The sequence below is a fragment of the Astyanax mexicanus genome, chromosome 21 (assembly GCF_023375975.1).
Source record: "Astyanax mexicanus isolate ESR-SI-001 chromosome 21, AstMex3_surface, whole genome shotgun sequence".
NCBI lineage: Eukaryota > Metazoa > Chordata > Actinopteri > Characiformes > Acestrorhamphidae > Astyanax > Astyanax mexicanus.
The window spans coordinates 3,337,967-3,361,086 of NC_064428.1; the positions used below are offsets into that span (position 1 = coordinate 3,337,967).

The window sequence follows — 23,120 nt, forward strand, 5'->3', positions numbered from 1 at the left end:
GTGAGCAGTGGAGAGTAGTGAGCAGTGGAGAGTAGTGAGCAGTGGTGAATAGTGAGCAGTGGTGAGTAGTGAGCAGTGGAGAGTATTGAGGAGTGGAGAGTATTGAGGAGTGGAGAGTATTGAGGAGTGGAGAGTATTGAGGAGTGGAGAGTATTGAGCAGTGGAGAGTAGTGAGCAGTGGAGAGTAGTGGAGAGTATTGAGGAGTGGAGAGTAGTGAGCTGTGGTGAGTAGTGAGCAGTGGAGAGTAGTGAGCAGTGGTGAGTAGTGAGCAGTGGAGAGTATTGAGGAGTGGAGAGTATTGAGGAGTGGAGAGTATTGAGGAGTGGAGAGTATTGAGGAGTGGAGAGTAGTGGAGAGTAGTGAGGAGTGGAGAGTAGTGAGCAGTGGTGAGTAGTGAGCAGTGGAGAGTATTGAGGAGTGGAGAGTAGTGAGGAGTGGAGAGTAGTGAGGAGTGGAGAGTATTGAGGAGTGGAGAGTATTGAGGAGTGGAGAGTAGTGGAGAGTAGTGAGGAGTGGAGAGTAGTGAGGAGTGGAGAGTATTGAGGAGTGGAGAGTATTGAGGAGTGGAGAGTATTGAGGAGTGGAGAGTAGTGAGCAGTGGAGAGTAGTGGAGAGTAGTGAGCAGTGGTGAGTAGTGAGCAGTGGTGAGCAGTGGAGAGTAGTGAGCAGTGGAGAGTAGTGAGCAGTGGAGAGTAGTGAGCAGTGGTGAGTAGTGGAGAGTATTGAGGAGTGGAGAGTAGTGAGCAGTGCTGAGTAGTGAGCAGTGGTGAGTAGTGGAGAGTAGTGAGCAGTGGAGAGTAGTGAGCAGTGGTGAGTAGTGAGCAGTGGTGAGTAGTGAGCAGTGGTTAGTAGTGAGCAGTGGAGAGTAGTGAGCAGTGGTGAGTAGTGAGCAGTGGAGAGTAGTGAGCAGTGGAGAGTAGTGAGCAGTGGAGAGTAGTGAGCAGTGGTGAGTAGTGAGCAGTGGTGAGTAGTGAGCAGTGGTGAGTAGTGAGCAGTGGTGAGTATTGAGGAGTGGAGAGTATTGAGGAGTGGAGAGTATTGAGGAGTGGAGAGTAGTGAGCAGTGGAGAGTAGTGAGCAGTGGAGAGTAGTGAGCAGTGGAGAGTAGTGGAGCGTAGTGAGGAGTGGAGCGTAGTGAGGAGTGGAGAGTAGTGAGTAGTGGAGAGTAGTGGAGAGTAGTGAGGAGTGGAGAGTAGTGAGGAGTGGAGAGTAGTGAGCAGTGGAGAGTAGTGAGCAGTGGTGAGTAGTGAGCAGTGGTGAGTAGTGGAGAGTAGTGAGGAGTGGAGGGTAGTGAGGAGTGGAGAGTAGTGAGCAGTGGAGAGTAGTGAGCAGTGGAGAGTAGTGAGCAGTGGTGAGTAGTGGAGAGTATTGAGGAGTGGAGAGTAGTGAGCAGTGGTGAGTAGTGGAGAGTAGTGAGGAGTGGAGAGTAGTGAGCAGTGGTGAGTAGTGAGCAGTGGTTAGTAGTGAGCAGTGGAGAGTAGTGAGCAGTGGTGAGTAGTGAGCAGTGGTGAGTAGTGAGCAGTGGTGAGTAGTGAGCAGTGGAGAGTAGTGAGCAGTGGTGAGTATTGAGGAGTGGAGAGTATTGAGGAGTGGAGAGTATTGAGGAGTGGAGAGTATTGAGGAGTGGAGAGTAGTGAGGAGTGGAGAGTAGTGAGGAGTGGAGAGTAGTGAGCAGTGGAGAGTAGTGGAGCGCAGTGAGGAGTGGAGCGCAGTGAGGAGTGGAGAGTAGTGAGGAGTGGAGAGTAGTGAGGAGTGGAGAGTAGTGAGGAGTGGAGAGTAGTGGAGAGTAGTGAGGAGTGGAGAGTATTGAGGAGTGGAGAGTAGTGGAGAGTAGTGAGGAGTGGAGGGTAGTGGAGCGTAGTGAGGAGTGGAGAGTAGTGGAGAGTAGTGAGGAGTGGAGAGTAGTGGAGAGTATTGAGGAGTATTGAGGAGTGGAGAGTATTGAGGAGTGGAGAGTAGTGAGGAGTGGAGAGTAGTGGAGAGTATTGAGGAGTGGAGAGTATTGAGGAGTGGAGAGTAGTGGAGAGTATTGAGGAGTGGAGAGTAGTGGAGAGTATTGAGGAGTGGAGAGTATTGAGGAGTGGAGAGTAGTGAGGAGTATTGAGGAGTGGAGAGTATTGAGGAGTGGAGAGTAGTGAGGAGTGGAGAGTAGTGAGGAGTGGAGAGTAGTGAGGAGTGGAGAGTATTGAGGAGTGGAGAGTAGTGAGGAGTGGAGAGTAGTGAGGAGTGGAGAGTATTGAGGAGTGGAGAGTAGTGAGGAGTGGAGAGTAGTGAGGAGTGGAGAGTAGTGGAGAGTAGTGAGGAGTGGAGAGTATTGAGGAGTGGAGAGTAGTGGAGAGTAGTGAGGAGTGGAGGGTAGTGGAGCGTAGTGAGGAGTGGAGAGTAGTGGAGAGTAGTGAGGAGTGGAGAGTAGTGGAGAGTATTGAGGAGTATTGAGGAGTGGAGAGTATTGAGGAGTGGAGAGTAGTGAGGAGTGGAGAGTAGTGGAGAGTATTGAGGAGTGGAGAGTATTGAGGAGTGGAGAGTAGTGAGGAGTGGAGAGTAGTGAGGAGTGGAGAGTATTGAGGAGTGGAGAGTAGTGGAGAGTATTGAGTGGAGAGTAGTGAGGAGTGGAGAGTAGTGGAGAGTATTGAGGAGTGGAGAGTATTGAGGAGTGGAGAGTATTGGAGAGTATTGAGGAGTGGAGAGTAGTGAGGAGTGGAGAGTAGTGGAGAGTATTGAGGAGTGGAGAGTAGTGAGGAGTGGAGAGTAGTGGAGAGTATTGAGGAGTGGAGAGTAGTGGAGAGTATTGAGGAGTGGAGAGTATTGAGGAGTGGAGAGTATTGAGGAGTGGAGAGTAGTGAGGAGTATTGAGGAGTGGAGAGTAGTGAGGAGTGGAGAGTAGTGAGGAGTGGAGAGTAGTGGAGAGTAGTGAGGAGTGGAGAGTAGTGAGCAGTGGAGAGTAGTGGAGAGTATTGAGGAGTGGAGAGTAGTGAGGAGTGGAGAGTAGTGGAGAGTAGTGAGGAGTGGAGAGTAGTGAGCAGTGGAGAGTAGTGGAGAGTATTGAGGAGTGGAGAGTAGTGAGGAGTGGAGAGTAGTGGAGAGTAGTGAGGAGTGGAGAGTAGTGAGCAGTGGAGAGTAGTGGAGAGTATTGAGGAGTGGAGAGTAGTGAGGAGTGGAGAGTAGTGGAGAGTATTGAGGAGTGGAGAGTAGTGAGCAGTGGAGAGTAGTGAGCAGTATTGAGGAGTGGAGAGTAGTGAGGAGTGGAGAGTAGTGAGGAGTGGAGAGTAGTGGAGAGTATTGAGGAGTGGAGAGTAGTGAGCAGTGGAGAGTAGTGAGCAGTATTGAGGAGTGGAGAGTAGTGAGGAGTGGAGAGTAGTGAGGAGTGGAGAGTAGTGGAGAGTATTGAGGAGTGGAGAGTAGTGAGCAGTGGAGAGTAGTGAGCAGTATTGAGGAGTGGAGAGTAGTGAGGAGTGGAGAGTAGTGGAGAGTATTGAGGAGTGGAGAGTAGTGAGCAGTGGAGAGTAGTGGAGAGTAGTGGAGAGTAGTGAGGAGTGGAGAGTAGTGAGCAGTGGTGAGTAGTGGAGAGTATTGAGGAGTGGAGAGTAGTGGAGAGTAGTGGAGAGTAGTGAGGAGTGGAGAGTAGTGGAGAGTAGTGAGGAGTGGAGAGTAGTGAGCAGTGGTGAGTAGTGGAGAGTATTGAGGAGTGGAGAGTATTGAGGAGTGGAGAGTAGTGAGGAGTGGAGAGTAGTGAGCAGTGGTGAGTAGTGGAGAGTATTGAGGAGTGGAGAGTAGTGGAGAGTAGTGAGGAGTGGAGAGTAGTGGAGAGTATTGAGGAGTGGAGAGTATTGAGGAGTGGAGAGTAGTGGAGAGTATTGAGGAGTGGAGAGTAGTGAGGAGTGGAGAGTAGTGGAGAGTATTGAGGAGTGGAGAGTAGTGAGCAGTGGTGAGTAGTGGAGAGTATTGAGGAGTGGAGAGTAGTGGAGAGTAGTGAGGAGTGGAGAGTAGTGGAGAGTATTGAGGAGTGGAGAGTATTGAGGAGTGGAGAGTAGTGAGCAGTGGTGAGTAGTGGAGAGTATTGAGGAGTGGAGAGTAGTGGAGAGTAGTGAGGAGTGGAGAGTATTGAGGAGTGGAGAGTAGTGAGCAGTGGTGAGTAGTGGAGAGTATTGAGGAGTGGAGAGTAGTGGAGAGTAGTGAGGAGTGGAGAGTAGTGAGGAGTGGAGAGTAGTGGAGAGTATTGAGGAGTGGAGAGTAGTGAGCAGTGGTGAGTAGTGGAGAGTATTGAGGAGTGGAGAGTAGTGAGCAGTGGTGAGTAGTGGAGAGTATTGAGAGCGCTGGCGGACACTTTTTTATAAATAACATCACCATAGTCCAGCACTGCTAGTATGGTTCCTCCACTATTCTTTTTCTAGTGCGCACGGGTAAACAGGACTTATTCACATAAAGGAATCCCAGCTTTTGTCTGCACTTAATGGCGAGTTTGTTAATGTGGGATTTAAAAGAAAGTTTTTTATCGAGCCAGATACCGAGATATTTATATTATGGAATTTAAAACACTATTTGAAAATCTGGAAAACAGCATGAATTTGGTTTTATTTGCATTTCAAACCAACTTCAGTTCATATAGAGCAGTCTGTAGAGTGTTAAAAGAAGGTTGGAGTTTTTTTTAGTGTAGTGTGTTCAGAATTTGCTGAGCAGTATAAGATTGAATCATCTGCATAAAGGTGTAATTTGCAGTCTAAGGTAGAGGTGGCAAGATCATTGATAAAAATATTAAATAAAACTGGACCCAGTTATGGGCTGTAGGTCTGATTTATGTATACCAAAACACACACATTACTTCCTGCCAGAAAGGTAATCCTGTTAGTTATACAGGATAGAGTTTTCATAAAGAAAAAAAAAAAAGAAAGATTAAAAATAAATGTAATAAATAAAATAAAAAAAATAACGAGACGCAGAATGTAGTTATCCAGACTGTCCTGGTCAGAGATAAAATTATTATTATCTAGAATTTTAGTTGGGATTGTTGGGAGCTGTTTTTGAGGGAGTTTCCAGAAATCTTGCAGGTTTGAGGAGTTTGTAATCAGGCAGAGGAAATAATCAGATTTGGCTTTTCTAATTGCAGAGGTGCCTCTGTTTCTCAGTTGTTTATTTGCCACAGAAAGGAATGATTTCCTGAAATGTTCTAGTGCAACATCCACATCTGTACTGTTTAACGTTAATTACATTTTGCTCATTTCTAAGTCAGAAAGAAAAGCCTGTTCATTCTTTTTTTTATTTCCTCTATCCACCATCCGAGAGCCTGATTGTATCTTTGAACTGGTTCTAATGCACCCGATTGGACAATGATCACTAAACCAAAGTTCAAATACTCCAGCGGCAGTGATTTCATCTGTTCTATTAAAAAAATAATAATGATCAATCAGAGTAGATTTGGGAGAGGTTCTTTAGGTCTTTGTTCGGGTTGACTCAGTGATCAGCTGTGAGAGGAAGAGATTGCCACATACTTTTTTCTGATGAACGGATGCATTAGAAAACCCATTTGATTCAAATCTCCTAGGGCCAGCTTTTCTGCAGATGTATAGTGTCATAAAAGCTCTGCTAACTCATCTGTTGCAGAGGGTGGAGCAGAAGGAGGCCTGTAAATCCTTACGATGACAAAGGAGTCATTTTTTCCTGGTGATACTTTTAGCGCTAAAAACTCAAGACACTTTTCTATAGTAATGGCCTTTAATATTTCAACTTCGATATTCGTTTTTATAAAGACAGCTACTCGACCTCCTCTTGCTTTACTGTCAATTCTGTACAGTGTGAAATTTTCTAGACCTACTGTACATCAGTGTATTGACTTTCTGCCTGAGCCAGATTTAAAATTAAAATATGGGAATCAGCCTGAGCACTTAAAAAGTTTAGTTGGTCCATTTGATCTTTTTGCAGTAGGCTTCTGATATTTAAATGAAGAATGCCGAGACCCTGTCTATGTTTAAAACTATAAAATCATTAAAAGGGTCTATGGGGGATTTAGTAAAAGGACACAATTGAAGTGGAGAAGGCTCTGTGTAAATTAAGTTATTTGTATTAATAAAACTGTTAGTGATTTTTTTTTTTTGTGTTTATGGAAAGTTCTGATCCTAGATTTACGCACGGTGACTATCGATGAAATTAAATAAGTATTTTCATTGTGAGGCTGTCAACTAAGGTTAAAAACTCAGTAAAATATATGTTGTGCCTAGGGCTGTGACGATAATTTTATTACCGCAATACCGCGGTTATGGGACGTCACCGCGGTGATGAGCTCATTACCGTCATTACCGCATTTTTTATGGCTGTCAAATCTGATTGACTGCGTTTTGAGCGGTAGTAAAATGCTCCATATAAGCACAACTGTGGTGAATTCAGTATTAATATGTCAAGTGTAAGTCCTACACTATAGGGCTGTGCAATATATCAAATATATTTTGATCGCGATAGATATTGGTGTCAAACGATCTCAAAATTCATAATATCGAATATAAAAAATTTTGTCATTTATCTGTGCTGCCGCTGCACTGGCGCGGCAGCGAATGGGTTAAGCAAAACGCGGTGCGTGGTACTCATTGAGGTCCTGCTCACTTCGTCTCCATTGAGGCTGCTGAAGAGAGTGAAGATTAGCAGCACTAATATTGGCTCGGAAATGGAAGCTACAGGGCAGGCTCAGTAAGTTGAGAAAAAAGGAAGAAAAAGACTCAGAACAGAAGAGAATCATCTGCAAGATTTGCCGGAAAGTGGTGTCTGCACCTCTCGCCAACACATCAAACTAATTCACCCACCTCAAGGTAAACCAAAGAGCCATGTAAGGTGTTCCGTGGTCACATTTTGAGAAAGTAAAATATATTAATTCATTGTCTGGCTGCTGGCTGTTCTGCGTGAGCACCGCGGAGAACGCGCGGCATTGCGCCTCAGTCTTGGTAAAAATAGTAAGGTTGGTTGAAGTGTAGTTCAAACAGCAAAGCAATGATATAAAACTATAACCACCATCTTTACTGAAATGTTGTTATCTGACCAAGTCTGAGGTAAAATGCGCTGCGCCTCGTCTCTTTCACAGCACGCGGAACTGAGTTCAGAACCGCTACAAATATAACCATATAAAACTCAGTTCAGATAAATAAACTTCAGATGAGTAAGGACACGTAAAGTGAAACAAAAATTGTCAAACATAAAGGACAGGTTTCTATTATTTTAAAATGGAACTAATGTCTTTTTTTTGGTCGGTTGTCTCTTGCGAGCCGATTTCTTAACGTCACGACATTTTAATCAACATATTATATGACGCGGGTCCCGTCAGGATATCTTGCGGCACAGACAGAACTGAATTGTTATTGGCGGGAACAGGAGTTTAATCAATCCAGAGGATGTGGGAGCACATTAATAAATAGTTAAGAAAATTGTAATAATCACGCAGTGATTCTCATGCACGCAACAAAAAAACCCTAAGCACAAAAAAGGAGCGGAGAATGGACCGACACGCGCACACACACACCGATTTTTTGTTTTGTAATGTGGTAAGAAACGTGACCGCACTATTCAGCGCGGTTTTAATAAATATATTTTTTTATTTTAAGCACTAAATGTAATTTATTAAATTTATTTAGGACCGCGGGGCAGGTGCGGCAAAACTGTGTATGTGGCGGGCTGATGCGGGATTAAAAGAAGGATTTTTTTTGCGGAACGGTAACGGGACAAAAAAGAAATGATGTCTGAATTAATTTCCTCCAATCGAATATAATTTAACATGGTTTAAGAATATAAAATAATTTATAAACAAACGAAATATTTAATATTGAGCTAATAGCCCAAGTGCAAAAATACAAAATCTGTAATACTCTGCACTGCACAATTCAAACGAAATAGCCGTAACGCAGCTGCGCTCCTGCCCTGCGATGCAGCCGAAGCCTGGTGTGAGGCAGCAGAAATTCTGGGGTGAAAACTACATAACTACACAACATAAGGAGACATAATGCACTCCAAATATTCAGGAGGGAAGTGAAATAAATGATACTGTACAGATATAATCTGTATCTAGTAGATATTTAATGAGAAATAAGAAGAGTGTGAATAAAAAAAAAACAGACGCCTATCACAGACTTCTTGAGCCTTGAGCCCGAACGGCCCGAGGAAAGGGGTGAGAAATATATTTTTTTCGGGGCCGGGGGTCAGTGGAAAATTTTGCTGTGGATTAATTCGTCTTTTTTTTTAAACGAATATTAGAATATTCGCTACCAATTACTGCCGAATATCCTGAGCTCAAAACCGCTATTCGGGCCAGCCCTAAAATAGATCTATGGATGGAGAAGGGGGAGGCGGACAAGCTCCTCCTTCAAAAAGTCTGCTCGGAAAAAGACAGGTTAGCTGTACAATGACGAATTATACAGGCAGCATATGTTCACTTGTTATGCTGTATTTATGGTTTATGTAGAGGTTGTATGTAGGCTGTATGGTTTGAAGAATAAAGATTTGTTACCAATAAATTTGCGGTGTTTTTTTTTTTTTTTTGGGGGGGTTGGGGTCTCGCGGTTAACCGCAATATCGCGGTGATGCGTTAGTTTTTTACCGCGGTTATAAAAAATCAATACCGCCCCAGCCCTAGTTGTGCCCTAAAGTCTCTGATCCGAGACTGCTTGGATAAATTCTGTGAGGCCTGCCCTGATCCTTTCCCCAGTGGTGGGATTATGCCAGAGATAAAAACTGATTTCCCACAGTCCTTAATGGAAGACAACAAGTCTATAAAGTCTCTTTTTAACTGTTCTGTGCTTTGCGCTTTGGTGTCATTACATCGGACATGAGTGATTATGCTCGGCCGTGTCCAGCTGAAGGGTTTGGCGGGGTGGTTTTGAGATGTGGTGGCGGGTCCACTGTTCCAAAGGCTTCCAGTACGGGTCCAGTGTGAAGTGAGCTGCTGGGGAGCTCACTCGAGTGGGCAGAGAGTGAACAGGAGAGGAAGAAGTGGAAGGGATGGGAACATCTTCCAACTCCTCCAGCACAGAGAACCTGTTACTCAGATGGAGTTTGTGTTGTCCTGTGTGGCGAGCGGACCACCTTCCACCACGCAAGCACCCAAAGGTAGTGGACCACGGTTCCGCCAGCCGCGGCGTAGAGCAGCTCACCTTCGACCTTTCGGGTTCAGCTCCCTGCAGGGGACAGGGATCCTCCTTATATACAGTAGCAGCAGCCGCTTTGAAGACACTGCTTTCTAGCCCAGTGTTAATCGCCTTAGAACGTCTGTTTGGATTTTAATTTTTCTCTTGGAACATGTGTTGTGCAGAAGGGAACCCGAGATAAAGACAGCAATCTCTGAGGTTAGATAGTTTGTTTGCTTGTACCCATTCAACAAAAATGAGACAGACTCACTTAGGAAAGCATATTTTGCCTTGATAGACTATAAGTGAATTTATACAGAGGCCTTAATAAAAAACTCTAATTTAGAACTTTCTAGTCAATAATATGAAACAAATGGACACCTGTTGCCAAAGTCTAACTCAATTTTCTTTGTCTCCTGTATTCCACAGTGGCCATGTAAAGGTGTATTGAGCCTTATTATTACTTGCGGTTAAACCATGAGTTCTAAACAGAGATATACAGTGCCTTGCAAAAGTATTTAGCTCCCTTTGAACTTTTCTAACTTTTACCACATTTCAGGCTTCAAACATAAAGATGAAAAAATAAAAAAATCCCAAAGCATAATACTGCCACCACCATGTTTCACAGTGGGGATGGTGGTGTGTTCAGGGTGATGGGCAGTTACACTTTTTAGCCACACAAAGCAACTTTTTTACCAAGTGCTGCACGACTTATAGTTTTCCTGTCGACAGATTCTTTCATCTTAGCTGTAGATCTTTGCAGTTCATTGGCCTCTTGGCTGCATCTCTGATCAGTCTTCTTGATTACACAGGTGGATTCTATTTATCATCATCATCATTATTTTAAAAAAAGTTTAAAATATCAAATAAAGTTTGTTCCACATCATAATTGTGTCCCACTTGTAAAAAATTACAATTTCATATCTTTATGTTTAAAGCCTGAAATGTGGTAAAAGGTTCAAAAGTTCAAGGGGGCTGAATACTTTTGCAAGGCACTGTATAGTGATGATGTAAAATTACTTCACTATGGTTCTTAAGTATTAAATGCTGTATTTACTGGAGTATTATTTTACTTGCACTTTTACTTTACATATTTTGGATGAATTAATAATTTTAATAATAACTTTTTTTATATGCTGCATCGTTACAATTATATTTGACCTGCTGCACTGTGTGAAACAGTTTTGTTTTTCTGTGTTGCTCTGTCCATTAACATCATTCTGATTTCAGTCAATCAAACAAATCAAACTTGTAGATAAAAAGGTCACATTTTATGCACATTTTACAAGATGCAGAACCCACATCTGATAGTGAAAGCAGCATGTTTACCTGTAGAGCAGTGTTACAGTATTTTCCTCGAATATGACTAGTTAACACACAGTGACACACATGCTTTCTTTCACTGTTCTTGCAAGTATTGTTCTGCCCACTACATCAAAGTTGCATACTGCCGTTTCTTGTGTGCCAAACAATTTGTAAATACAATATAGTACAGCTATAAATGCATTCATTATAATTACTTTGTAAATAAGACCTTTTGGCTGCATGATGCCTCTTGCTGATTTGTGTTTGAAACTTTAGATTTTCAGTCTTTTTATTTTGGCATGTCTATTAGACTCTATAAACACACTCATAACACATTATAATGAGTTTGTAAGGCATTATGAATATGGCTATAAATATGTATTAAAATGTATAACACAATATAGCTACGTTTAGGCATTGCATGTTGTGAACCTTATGCATCATCAGTTATGTTTATAAGATGTTATAAGCCAAAAACAAGAACCTTAACAAATCTGCCTTAACAAAGGTGTTCTGTTGTTATTATTAACTTTTAATGACTCATTAATTATACGTACATGTCATATTATAATAGCATATTAATTTATAATGTTTTATAATGTGTTGTTGTTCACTGTGACAGATGTCCATCATGGGAATATATTATTAATAGAAACAAATTATATTTGATCCCAGATGTGTAACATATTACAAGCACAGCTTATGATGCATAATAAACATAGCTATAATGTGTTATACATTTTTAATAATATGTATAGCCATGTTTATATTGCTTTGTGAACGCATTATAATCAGTTATGAGTTTGTTATGCCATTCATAGAAAGTGTTATGACATTTATTCATGTAAATGAAGTTTACACTACATTTAAACAATATACTTACAGCACCCTTCCTAAACATAAAGCAATTTCAGGTCAACATTAATTTACACATCCCACATAGTTATTCTGTCCTTATTGCCTGTAGCTTAGCACAACTTGACAGATAGCTACACAGTTGGGGTTGAATAAAGAGCTGGACCAAAGGCGTTTCAGTTTCTGCGGTGTTTAATTTATCCAGATTCACAATTTCTTTTTGTGAAACTGCAAACAAACATCACTTATCTTAAGTTTAGGAAAAAACATCAGTACAATTACAAAATACACCAATATACTAGCAAAGCACCCTGCCCTGTATCCACAAAGAACATGTGACAGAAAGGCATCTAACATTACCAACAGCTCACAAATGTGTTTAATATTCTGCTCATCTATATCTCAAAACAAAATAGACAAAGCTTTACTCACAAACAGTGATGTCCAAGGCACACAATGTGAGGATGGAGAGAGATGAAGCCACCTGCTTCATCACACACACACAGCTCAATCTAAAATGGCTGTACTGACCTTTAAACCTCATTATGTGATTTAACTAGCAAATCAGACTTAATCAAAGGAACAGATGACAAACATTAGCAGTGCCATCTAGTGGCTGATAAAGGGAATATCCAGTATATAAAACAGTCAGAACAATAGTTGCCATAGCTAAATCTGTTTTCTGTGTAGAATCAAATGATAATTCTGTAAATCTCACATGAATAAATAAAATAGCTTTTTGTCTGCCAGGCTCTCAGTTTATTGGCTGTTACTCAGCATCAGATGTAAAATGTAAAACACTATTTATTGTTGTGATATCTTTGCACAGCATTATGATAAATTGTATGCCGTGTATATCTCCAAACAGAAAGGAATTGTAGAAACAATATGTAAAGGACAGCCATCTGTTTTCTCTTCCACAGTATTTGTGCAGATGAAGTTTATGATAAATTTTACACAGTGCGTTTAGTTATTGATTATGAACTGTGGTCATGTGCTGTCATTAATTTATGCATTTGAGAAGACGTTCAGCAGCTATGAGAACAGGTATTGCAGTGGTACTGATGCTGGTGATGTGCTGGACTGTTCACACATCCCTCTGCAGAGCTTTTTCTGCATCAAGACTGGTGCAGCTCTCATACCAGGTGGTGCCAAAGCTACAAGAAATGAAAAGAAAAGCTATAAAGAGCTAAAGAGACAACGTGAGGAGGAAAAAGCAGCTTTAACTAAAAGAGAAAAGAAGATCCTATAAGTAAGGAGTGCAATTACATCCTCTTTGTAATTGACATAATAAAAAAAATTACAGATGCCATAGTGTGCACAAAATAGCTACATTTTGCTGTAGCTGAATCTTTCTGCAGATGTATATAAATAAAGCTGCAGTATCGGTGGGATGTGGGATGCAGAACATGTAAGTAACTAGGGTCTATTTTGTATCCCAGGTGGTGATGAGCTGCCCAGTCCCTCCCAGGATGCAAGCACTGGATTAGAAGAAGTGATTGAGCATCTAAATCATTCTTTTCCTCATTGCAAAGGTAAGAAGCTTTAAAAGACACAAGGATAGTAAAGAGAAAATGTAGGTGTATGTTAAATGCAGGTTAGTTTATGTATAGAGTTGATGGATTATAGAAAATGTTTCCAATTTATAAAGTGTTTAGTTTTATAACAACGAGGCACCCAATTCTGTTTCCAGCAGTTACATTAGGCTTATTTTTTCCAAACATAATATGTAGTTATGGTCTTAATATTAAAATGCCAGAACAGTTGAAGTGGTATCTTAGTGTGAGGATGGCTAGACATAACATTTCACAGAAAAATGATACAGCCATGATGTACCTCAAAAAGTATTTACAGAACTACGTATTTCCAGTGTGTATTATTTACATTTATTTTATCATCCAAAACTCCTTAAAATATATACCATATAGGACAAAGGGTCAGTTATTAGAATAAGCCTCGCAGAGATGTGTCGATATAAAACTAGGGTCAGCAGAGGTAGACTGAACAACCATTTCTAAAAGAACGCATTACAGATAAATACAAAATAAACACTTCAATCGAAGCTCCTGCTACTCGTTGTCCAATACGAACAAAGACATAAACCTTATCTCATGTACTATCAAATGTAATATCAAGGATAATATATTAGTCCTCTGGTCAAACAACTTATCAATGAATGTTAAAAAGGCAATACCTCCAAATATGTCATATATATTCAGGTAAAGAGCTACACCAGCAGTGCAAGCAGTTAGAACATTTCTAGTTTGAGTTCATATAAACTTTTGTAATCTGTAGTGGAGGGTGAACAATTGGTACTTTTTTTTACCGTTTCTATTAGTTTCAGTTAATGTCATGGTCAATTTTATTTCTAAAGAACATTTTAAACAACAAATGTTGACCAAAGTTCTGTACAGTAATAGATAAGCAAGATATCAATTAAAACATAAACAATCAAACTATCAATTTAAATTCAACTACAATTAAAAGCCAAGATTTCAGGCAGGAATTAAAAGTTGATAGTGAGGGGGCTAATCTAACAAACCATGACAACTCAATCCATAGTTTAGGGGCTAAGACCGCAAAGGCACGATCTCCCCTGTACTTTAGTCTAGATTTAGGGACCACCAGAAGAAGCTTATCAGCGATCTGAGTGATCTTGATGAAACATGTTGAATTTTTTGCATGTTTGTCACACTTAAAGGTAAACACAAAATGCTTTTTTAAATGAAGGTGTTTATTATTAACAATAAAAACATTACATGGCCCTGTGTGAAACAGTGATTGCCCCCTTGTTAAAACATACCGTCACTTTGGTGTCTTGACACCTGAGTACACTGTCTCCAGCCACACCCAGGCCTGTTTATTGCCACACCTGTTCTCAATCAAAACATTACTTAAATAGAACCTGCCTGACAAAGTGAAGTTCACCAAAAGATCCTTAAAAGCTCCACATCATGCCAAGATCCAAAGAAATTTAGGAACAATTGAGAAAGAAGGTAATTGAGATCTATTGAGTGACCTCAAGCTGAAACGAACTTGGGTTCTGCAGCAGGACAATGATCCAAAACACAGCAGAAAGTCCAGCTCTGAATGACTGAAGAAAAACAAAATGAAGACTTTGGAGTGGCCTAGTGAAAGTCCTGACCTGAATCTGATTCTGTGCCATGACCTTAAAAATGCCGTTCTCCTCAAAACCCCTCCAGTGTGGCTAAATTACAACAATTCTGTAAAGATGAGTGGAGCCAGAATTCCTCCACAGCGCTGTAAAAGACTCATTACAAGTTATCACAAACGCTTAACTGCAGTTGTTGCTGATAAGGGCGGCCAGCTATTAGGTTTAGTGAGGAATTACTTTTTCACACAGCGTCATGTAGGTTTGGACTTTTTTTCTCCCTTAATAATAAACATAGCATAAAAATAGCATTTTGTGTTTACCTGTGTTGTCTTTTACTAATATTTAAATTGGTCTGATGTTCCGAAACATTTAAGTGTGACAAACATGCAAAAAATCAGGAAATCAGGAAGGAGGCAAGCCCTTTTTAACACCACTGTAAGTTGGAGCTAAGCCATTCAGTGACTTACAAACAAGAAGCAAAATCTTAAAATCAATCCTAAATCAGACTGGCAACCAATGAAGGGAAGCCAAGATAGGTGATGTGTTCTTGTTTACGTGTTCTTGTTAAGAGATGGGCAGCAGCATTTTGAACCAACTGTAGCCATAAGATGGAGGCTTGACCCGCACCGGCATAAAGCCTATTACAGTAATCAGGTATAGATGAAATAAAAGCATATATAACCCTCTCAGTATCATTAAAGCACAAAAATGGCTTAACCTTATTTAAAAGCCTCAGCTGAAAAAAAACTGGATTTAATAACAGAGTTAATCTGTTTATCTAACTTAAAATCACAGTCCATTATTACACCAAGATTTTTGGCATAGGGTCTTACATAGGTGTCTAGAGAACAGTGTTGTGTGTAAACGAGTTCAAAAGAACGGCAGACATCACTGTAATGGGCTGGAGAGAGAGCGGAGGGCTGGAGAGAGAGCGACGGGCTGGAGAGAGAGCGACGGGCTGGAGAGAGAGGGACGGGCTGGAGAGAGAGCGACGGACTGGAGAGAGAGCGACGGACTGGAGAGAGAGCGGAGGGCTGGAGAGAGAGCGACGGGCTGGAGAGAGAGCGGAGGGCTGGAGAGAGAGCGGAGGGCTGGAGAGAGAGCGACGAGCTGGAGAGAGAGCGACGGACTGGAGAGAGAGCGACGGACTGGAGAGAGAGCGGAGGGAGCGACGGGCTGGAGAGAGAGCGACAGGCTGGAGAAAGAGCGACAGGCTGGAGAGAGAGCGGAGGGCTGGAGAGAGAGCGACAGGCTGGAGAGAGAGCGACAGGCTGGAGAGAGAGCGACGGGCTGGAGAGAGAGCGACGGGCTGGAGAGAGAGCGGAGGGCTGGAGAGAGAGCGACGGGCTGGAGAAAGAGCGGAGGGCTGGAGAGAGAGCGACGGGCTGGAGAGAGAGCGGAGGGCTGGAGAGAGAGCGGAGGGCTGGAGAGAGAGCGACGGGCTGGAGAAAGAGCGACGGGCTGGAGAGAGCGCGGAGGGCTGGAGAGAGCGCGGAGGGCTGGAGAGAGAGCGCGGAGGGCTGGAGAGAGAGCGCGGAGGGCTGTAGAGAGAGCGGAGGGCTGGAGAGAGCGCGGAGGGCTGTAGAGAGAGCGGAGGGCTGGAGAGAGCGCGGAGGGCTGGAGAGAGAGGAGGGCTGGAGAGAGAGAGGAGGGCTGGAGAGAGAGCGGAGGGCTGGAGAGAGCGCGGAGGGCTGGAGAGAGCGCGGAGGGCTGGAGAGAGCGCGGAGGGCTGGAGAGAGAGCGGAGGGCTGCTGTTCTGCAGCTCAGGGGTAACTGCCCCCGTGCCAGGCTGCCATTGAGCACTTCCAGCAGGTCCTCCCCATCACCTCCCAGAAAGACTTAATAAAAGTCAACAGGCAGACCATCAACCCTAGGAGCCTTCCCATTGGCCATGTCCTGTAGTGCCCCGTACAGCTCCTGCATGGACACGGGTTGCTCCAGCTCCTCATTGGCTGTAGGAGACACCTGTGGCAAACCTTCATAAAAGCACTGCTGTGCCGTCTGGTCCTCCATCCATTCAGGGGAATAGAGCTCAGAGTAGAAACCCACAGCTCTCTCTCTAATCTCAGCTGGGTCAGAGAGCTCCCTGCCATCGGCTGCACGGAGACAGTAAATAACCTTACTCTGGCCATTCTTCTTCTCCAAACTGAAGAAAAACTGCGACGGGGCATCCATTTCAGAGAGGTTCTGAAAACGAGCTCGGATCAGAGCACCCTGTGCCCGAAGGCCGAGCAGGTCAGCTAGGGCAGCCTTCTTGCCCTTAAGTGTCTGGGTGCGGTCCTGGTCCACCCCAGCCTCTGCAGTGCTCTGTAAAAACAATATCTCTTTCTCTAAAACAGTAACAGATTGTGATATGCTGTTCGTGACATTGAGAGTGTACTGCTTACAGAATTGCTGAATTTGTATTTTGCCAACATTCCACCATTGTTGTACAGAATTAAAAGCAACTTCTTTAGACCTCCAAGTGCCCCCAAAAAAAGTAAAACAACGTCTTAAATTAAGATCGTATTTGTTACTGCTACCGCGCGCACACTCCGCAGCAGAATCCTCCGACTCACACGCTGAACCGGTTTCAGCACGGGGCTAGGAGGACACACAGGGTTTTGGGATTTTAGACGTTTAGACTTTTTAGCGTGGCGGCTGGAGGTCTCCCTCTGAGCCGGTTGTTTAAACAGGGGCTCTTTTTTTGCGCCTGACTCGGTCCGCACTCCATTTCATTAGTAATAAAACTGCATTCACTGTTTTGGGAATCAGAGAGCGTTACCGTGTCGCCGAGCTCCGCTTCCCCCTCCCGCTCGCGCTGATCCGACCCACCCGCACCGTCCACAGCACGCCTCCTCCTCCTCTTCCTCCTCCTGCCATTTGCTGCTGCTGCTGCTCCACGGCCGGCGGAGCCTCTGCCCTGCTCACCGCGGACTGCGCAGCGGCAGGCTCAGTCCGCAACCGAAACATTTCATGGTCTCAGTAGTAGCAAACACCACATAATCAAAACCGTCTATCTTAAATCTTAGAGCCAGATTTCATTTCTCAGCATTATCATTTAAAACCATAAAAACTCTTCTCCTAAAAGAAAACGACGTGTTTGAGGAGATGAGATTTACAGCCTAAAGGAACCTTATTTTTTCCCGACATTACTTGGCCATCCCGGGACAGCTCGCGGGTCAGAACAGAATCACTAATAAAAGGAGGGACTTTTTTGGTTGGTTTCACCAGGGGAAATGCAGTGATGTGTGTGCCTTTCAATGAAATCCTCGACAATACCAGCTGATTCACTTTTTCAACACTGTCTAAAAACAAAACAACAGCACTGTTCATTCGTGAGGCTGATAAAATGGAGTTGTACCCCACAACAGCCCCCATCTTCAAATTGATCTCCTCAACAGAAAAATCCACCCCGAACGGCACTTTAACGCCATGCTGGCGAGAAAGCCCGTCAAACTTCCCACCTACACCTGCTCCCGCCACCCCCGCCATGCTTCACGCCGGCGTCTAACCCCACTAAACCCCGCTATTTGTCTAAGAGGCAAATAGATTTGGGTATCATCAGCATACATATGAAAGGAGATGCTATATTTCCTCAGAATAGTCACCAAGGGAAGCATATACAATAAAAATAAAACTGGTCCAAGAATGGAGCCCTGTGGAACCCCACACGTAAGAGAAGCTGAAGATGATACAAGATCCCCAAGCCTGACAGAAAAACTTCTGTCAGACAAATAAGATCCAAACCATTTCAAAGCAGTGCCCCCTAGATATCAACACATTGCTCCAGCTCAGACATAAGAGTGCCGTGGTCTACCGTGTCAAAATCAGCTGTGAAGTCTAAAGGCATAAGAATTGCAAAAATCAGTAATAAATAAGAGATGATTAAAAACTTTTACCAGTGTGGTCTCAGTGCAGTGGAGGCGTTTAAAAACTTCTAAAATACAATTTCTGTCTAATTAATTTTGTAGCTGCAAAAGCACAACTTTCTCCAAGACATTTGAGAGAAAGGGGAGCTTAGAAATGGGTCAACTGGCACAATTGCCAATACGGCTGCTGTTCACAGTGGCCTGAATGTTTGGGCCAACAGTGTCACAAACTTTTTTTAAAAAGCAAGGTTCCTAATGCATTCAAATCATTTTCTTTAAATGAACGGGCTCAAATTGGTTGAAACTGACTGTAACGGATGGATCATAAGATGGATATGTAATTAAAAATCTAAAATTAGCAACTTTGTCTACAAAGAACTGAAAAACCTTCCACAGTTTTCTATGGAAATATGACTATGAGAGCTAGAAGCATTTAGAACAGCATTAATGGAACTGAAAAGAACTTGAGGCTTGTGACTATTTTTTGCAACAAGAGCAGAAAAATATTTCACCTTCTCAGCTTTTACAGCTGTCTGATAATTCCTCCAGCTATCCTTTAAAATATCCAATGATACATGCAGCCTGTGTTGTTTTCACTTGCGCTCAGCTCTCCTGCATTCTCGTCTAGCAGCCCTAGTGGTGACATTTGACCAGGGATCGGATTTGTGTTTGGAACGCAAAGTTTTTACTGAAGCAACCATATCCAAAATATTCTGACAAGAGGAGTAAAACAAAGAGGTTAACTCCTCTGTATTTGGACACGACAAAGACCCTGAACTACTCTGCATATCTTTAAAAGCAGAAGAAAACTGTACAGCAGTAGTAGGTTTAAAAACACGGCGGCAACGTGTAACCCAGCTATTTAAATTGAGTTACAAAACCTAAGTGATACATTTTAATTAATATTATAATAATACATTCATTTACGTGTACAGAAATGGAAGATTCTCACTGTAGCTGCTACAAAATATGTAAAAAATCACAGACATGTTCGCTGCTGACGCCTCCGCGTCCTCTGTAAAGGTGAAGACAGCAGCAGCAGACAGACATGCAGGTTTGTGTAGGAGAAACCAATGGGCAGACTGAGCGGAAAAGTGTAGTACGTAAGCAGGTAATGTTAGTAACATTAGGATAACACCGAGACTTTGAGGTGATGGAGGTAACGTTAGTAACGTAAGGATAACACAGGGACGTTGAGGTGATGGAGGTAACGTTAGTAACGTTAGGATAACACAGGGACTTTGCGGTGATGGGGTAAATTTAGTAACATTAGGTTAACACAGGTACTTTGAGGTGATTGAGGTAACGTTAGTAACGTTAGGATAACACAGGGACTTTATGGTGATGGAGGTAACGTTAGGATAACACAGGGACTTTGAGGTGATAGGGGGTAACGTTACTAACGTTAGGATAACACAAGGACTTTGAGGTGATGGAGGTAACGTTAGTAACATTAGGATAACACAGGGACTTTGAGGTGATGGAGGTAACATTATTAACATTAGGATAACACAGGGACTTTGAGGTGATGGGGTAACATTAGGGTAACACAGGGACTTTGAGGTGATGGAGGTAACATTAGTAACATTAGGATAACACAGGGACTTTGAGGTGATGGGGTACAGTTAGTAACGTTAGGATAACACAGGGACTTTGAGGTGATGGGGTAAAGTTAGTAACATTAGGATAACACAGGGACTTTGAGGTGATGGAGGTAATGTTAGTAACTTTAGGATGACACAGGGACTTCGAGCTGCTGGAGGTAAAGTTAGTAATGTTAAGATAACACAGAGACTTTGAGGTGATGGAGGTAACGTTAGTAAAGTTAGGATTACACAGGGACTTTGAGGTGATGACACGCTGGACCGTGTTTACTCTGTGAAAGACGCTTACAAAGCGTTCCCCCGCCCCCACCTCGGGCTATCGGACCACATCTCCATCATGCTGGTCCCCGCATACCACCCCCCACTGCGACGCTCAAAACCCACACAGAAAATCATCACGGTGTGCCCCAGTGATGGCGCCGCTGTGCTGCAGGACTGCTTCGGCTGCACAGACTGGTAGGTCTTCAGGGAGGCTGCTGAGCGTGAGGGGGAGCTGGATCTGGAGGAATACACATCTGCTGTTCTCGGGTACATCAGCAAGTGTGTGGAGGATGTCACTACCACCAAGACTGTGACTTGCTACCCGAACCAGAAGCCCTGGCTGAACGCAGAGGTGCGTTCCCTGCTGAAAGCCAGGGATGCTGCCTTCAGATCTGAAGACTCGGATGAACTCAGGAGGGCTAGAAGAGAGCTGACTGCTGGAGTTAAGAGGGCAAAAGCTGCATATGCTCAGAAAATCCAGGGACACTTTTCCTCCCAGGATCCACAGAGCATGTGGAGGGGCATCAAGTGCATCACGGACTACAAATCTAACGTTGCACAAAGCTCCAAAGACCCATCACTGCCTGAGGCTCTCAACACGTTCTACGCCCGCTTTGAGAACCCTGACACACCCCCCAGCACCAGACTCCCACACTCACCAGGAGAGGAGCCCCTCAGCGTGACACCAGCAGAAGTAAGGAGGACGCTGAGGAGGATTAACCCCCGGAAAACTGCCGGCCCGGACAACATCCCCGGACAGGTGCTAAAAGACTGCGCAGACCAGCTCTCGGACGTCCTGGCCGACATTTTCAACGCGTCCCTCATCCAGGCAGCTGTCCCCACTTGCCTGAAGACCGCCACCATCATCCCGGTCCCCAAGAGCTCCACAGTGACAGGTCTGAATGACTACCGGCCAGTAGCCCTCACTCCGATAGTCACAAAGTTCTTTGAAAGACTGGTTCAGACCCACATCAAAGCCACCATCAACATCACTGTGGATCCACACCAGTATGCATACAGGAAGAACCGATCCACAGAGGATGCCATTTCCTCCGTGGTCCACACTGCCCTCACCCACCTGGAGCAGAAGGATTCCTACGTTCGGATGCTCTTTGTGGACTTCACATCTGCTTTCAACACCATGATTCCTCAGACACTGATAACCAAACTCTCCTCACTTGGACTGAGCTCTTCCCTGTGCAACTGGGTCCTAGACTTCCTGACCAACAGGCCGCAGTCTGTGAGGATTCACAACATATCCTCCTCCTCCATAATCCTCAGCACTGGCTCCCCTCAGGGCTGTGTGCTGAGCCCCCTCCTGTTCACACTGCTCACATATGACTGCTCACCTCTCCATCCAGGCTGTCATATTGTGAAGTTTGCGGACGACACGGCAGTGGTTGGATGCATCACAAACAGAGATGAGTCCAGCTACAGGCAGGAGGTGGAACACCTGGAGGATTGGTGCAGAGAAAACAACCTCTGCATCAATGTAAAAAAGACAAAGGAGATGATTGTGGACTTCAGAAGGGGCAAGCATACCCACCTCCCCCTGCACATTGGAGGATCTGCGGTGGAAGTGGTTGACAGCTACAAGTACTTGGGTGTGCACCTGACCAGCAACCTCACCTGGAGCAACAACACTTCCACTCTGGTCAGGAAGGCACATCAGCGGCTCTACTTCCTCAGGAGGCTGAGACGAGCTGGACTCGGGAGCGTAGTCCTCACCTCCTTCTACAGATGTGTGGTGGAGAGCGTCGTGTGCTCCAGCATCAATGTGTGGCATGGAAGCTGCTCTGCTGCAGACAGGAAAGCACTGCAGAGGGTGGTGAAGGCTGCACAGAGGATTGTTGGAGTTAGCTTCCCCAGCACCACAGACATTTACACCTCCAGGTGCAGGAAAAGGGCCACCTGCATCAGGAAGGATCCCACCCACCCAGCACACGCACTTTTTGTCCCACTACCCTCAGGCCGGAGGCTGCGGAGCATTAAGTGCAAAACAACAAGACTTAGAAACAGCTTCATTCCGGAAGCTGTAAGACTCTTAAACTCCACTTAACAACACACTGCACTGACACCAAGGACAAATTACTGTTTACTGTTTACCAACATGGTCACTTTACTTGCACTGAGACACTTTATCTCCACTGCTCTAATTCACATTATCATGCTGCTATAGCACACTTGCACTCTGGACTTCATGTTGCTGAACCTTCTACTCTCTATTTATTTTTTTTATTCTTGGGATATTTATCTATCTATTTTGTATATTCTATTTCTTTTATTGTATTCTTTTTTTTATCTATATATCTATTAATAACAGCTCTTTGGGTGTAAAACTGGATCGTGAGATCACAATTTCGTTCCACCTCATGTACCACATGTGATGCGAATGACAATAAAATCTCCTTGAATCCTTGAATCCTTGAATGGTGTAACGTAAGGATAACACAGGAACTTTGAGGCGATGGGGTAACGTTAGTAACGTTACGATAACACAGGGACTTTGAGGTGATGGGGTAAAGTTGGTAACATTAGGATAACACAGGGACTTTGAGGTGATGGAGGTAATGTTAGTAACGTTAGGATAACACAGGGACTTTGAGGTGCTGGGGTAAATTTAGTAACATTAGGATAACACAGGGACTGAGGTGATGGAGGTAACGTTAGTAACGGTAGGATAACACAGGGACTTTGAGGTGATGGGGTAAAGTTAGTCACATTAGGAAAACACAGGGACTTTGAGGTGATGGAGGTAACAGTAGTAACGTTAGGATAACACAGGGACTTTTAGGTGATGGGGTAAAGTTAGTAACTTTAGGATAACACAGGGAATTTGAGGTGATGGAGGTAACGTTAGTACTGTTAGCATAACACAGGGACTTTGCGGTGATGGGGTAACATTAGTAACGTTAGGATAACACAGGGACTTTATGGTGATGGAGGTAACGTTAGTAACATTAGGATAACACAGGGACTTTGAGGTGATGGGGTAACGTTAGTAAAGTTAGGATTACACAGGGACTTTGAGGTG

The 23,120-nt window shown here is 43.8% G+C and overlaps 1 protein-coding gene across 10 annotated transcripts in view; it reads left to right on the plus strand.

Moving 5' to 3' along the window:
- dmd (dystrophin) overlaps window positions 1-23,120 on the plus strand; it is a 256,466-nt gene that overhangs the window by 182,967 nt on the left and 50,379 nt on the right. For all 10 annotated transcript variants that reach the window (XR_007428168.1, XM_049469991.1, XM_049469992.1 and 7 more), the window contains one exon: window positions 12,698-12,790. Coding sequence is in view for 9 of the 10 variants with exons in the window: in XM_049469991.1 (XP_049325948.1) it covers window positions 12,698-12,790 (93 nt within the window). In the remaining variant the exon portion in view is untranslated. The remainder of the gene's footprint in view (window positions 1-12,697; window positions 12,791-23,120) is intronic.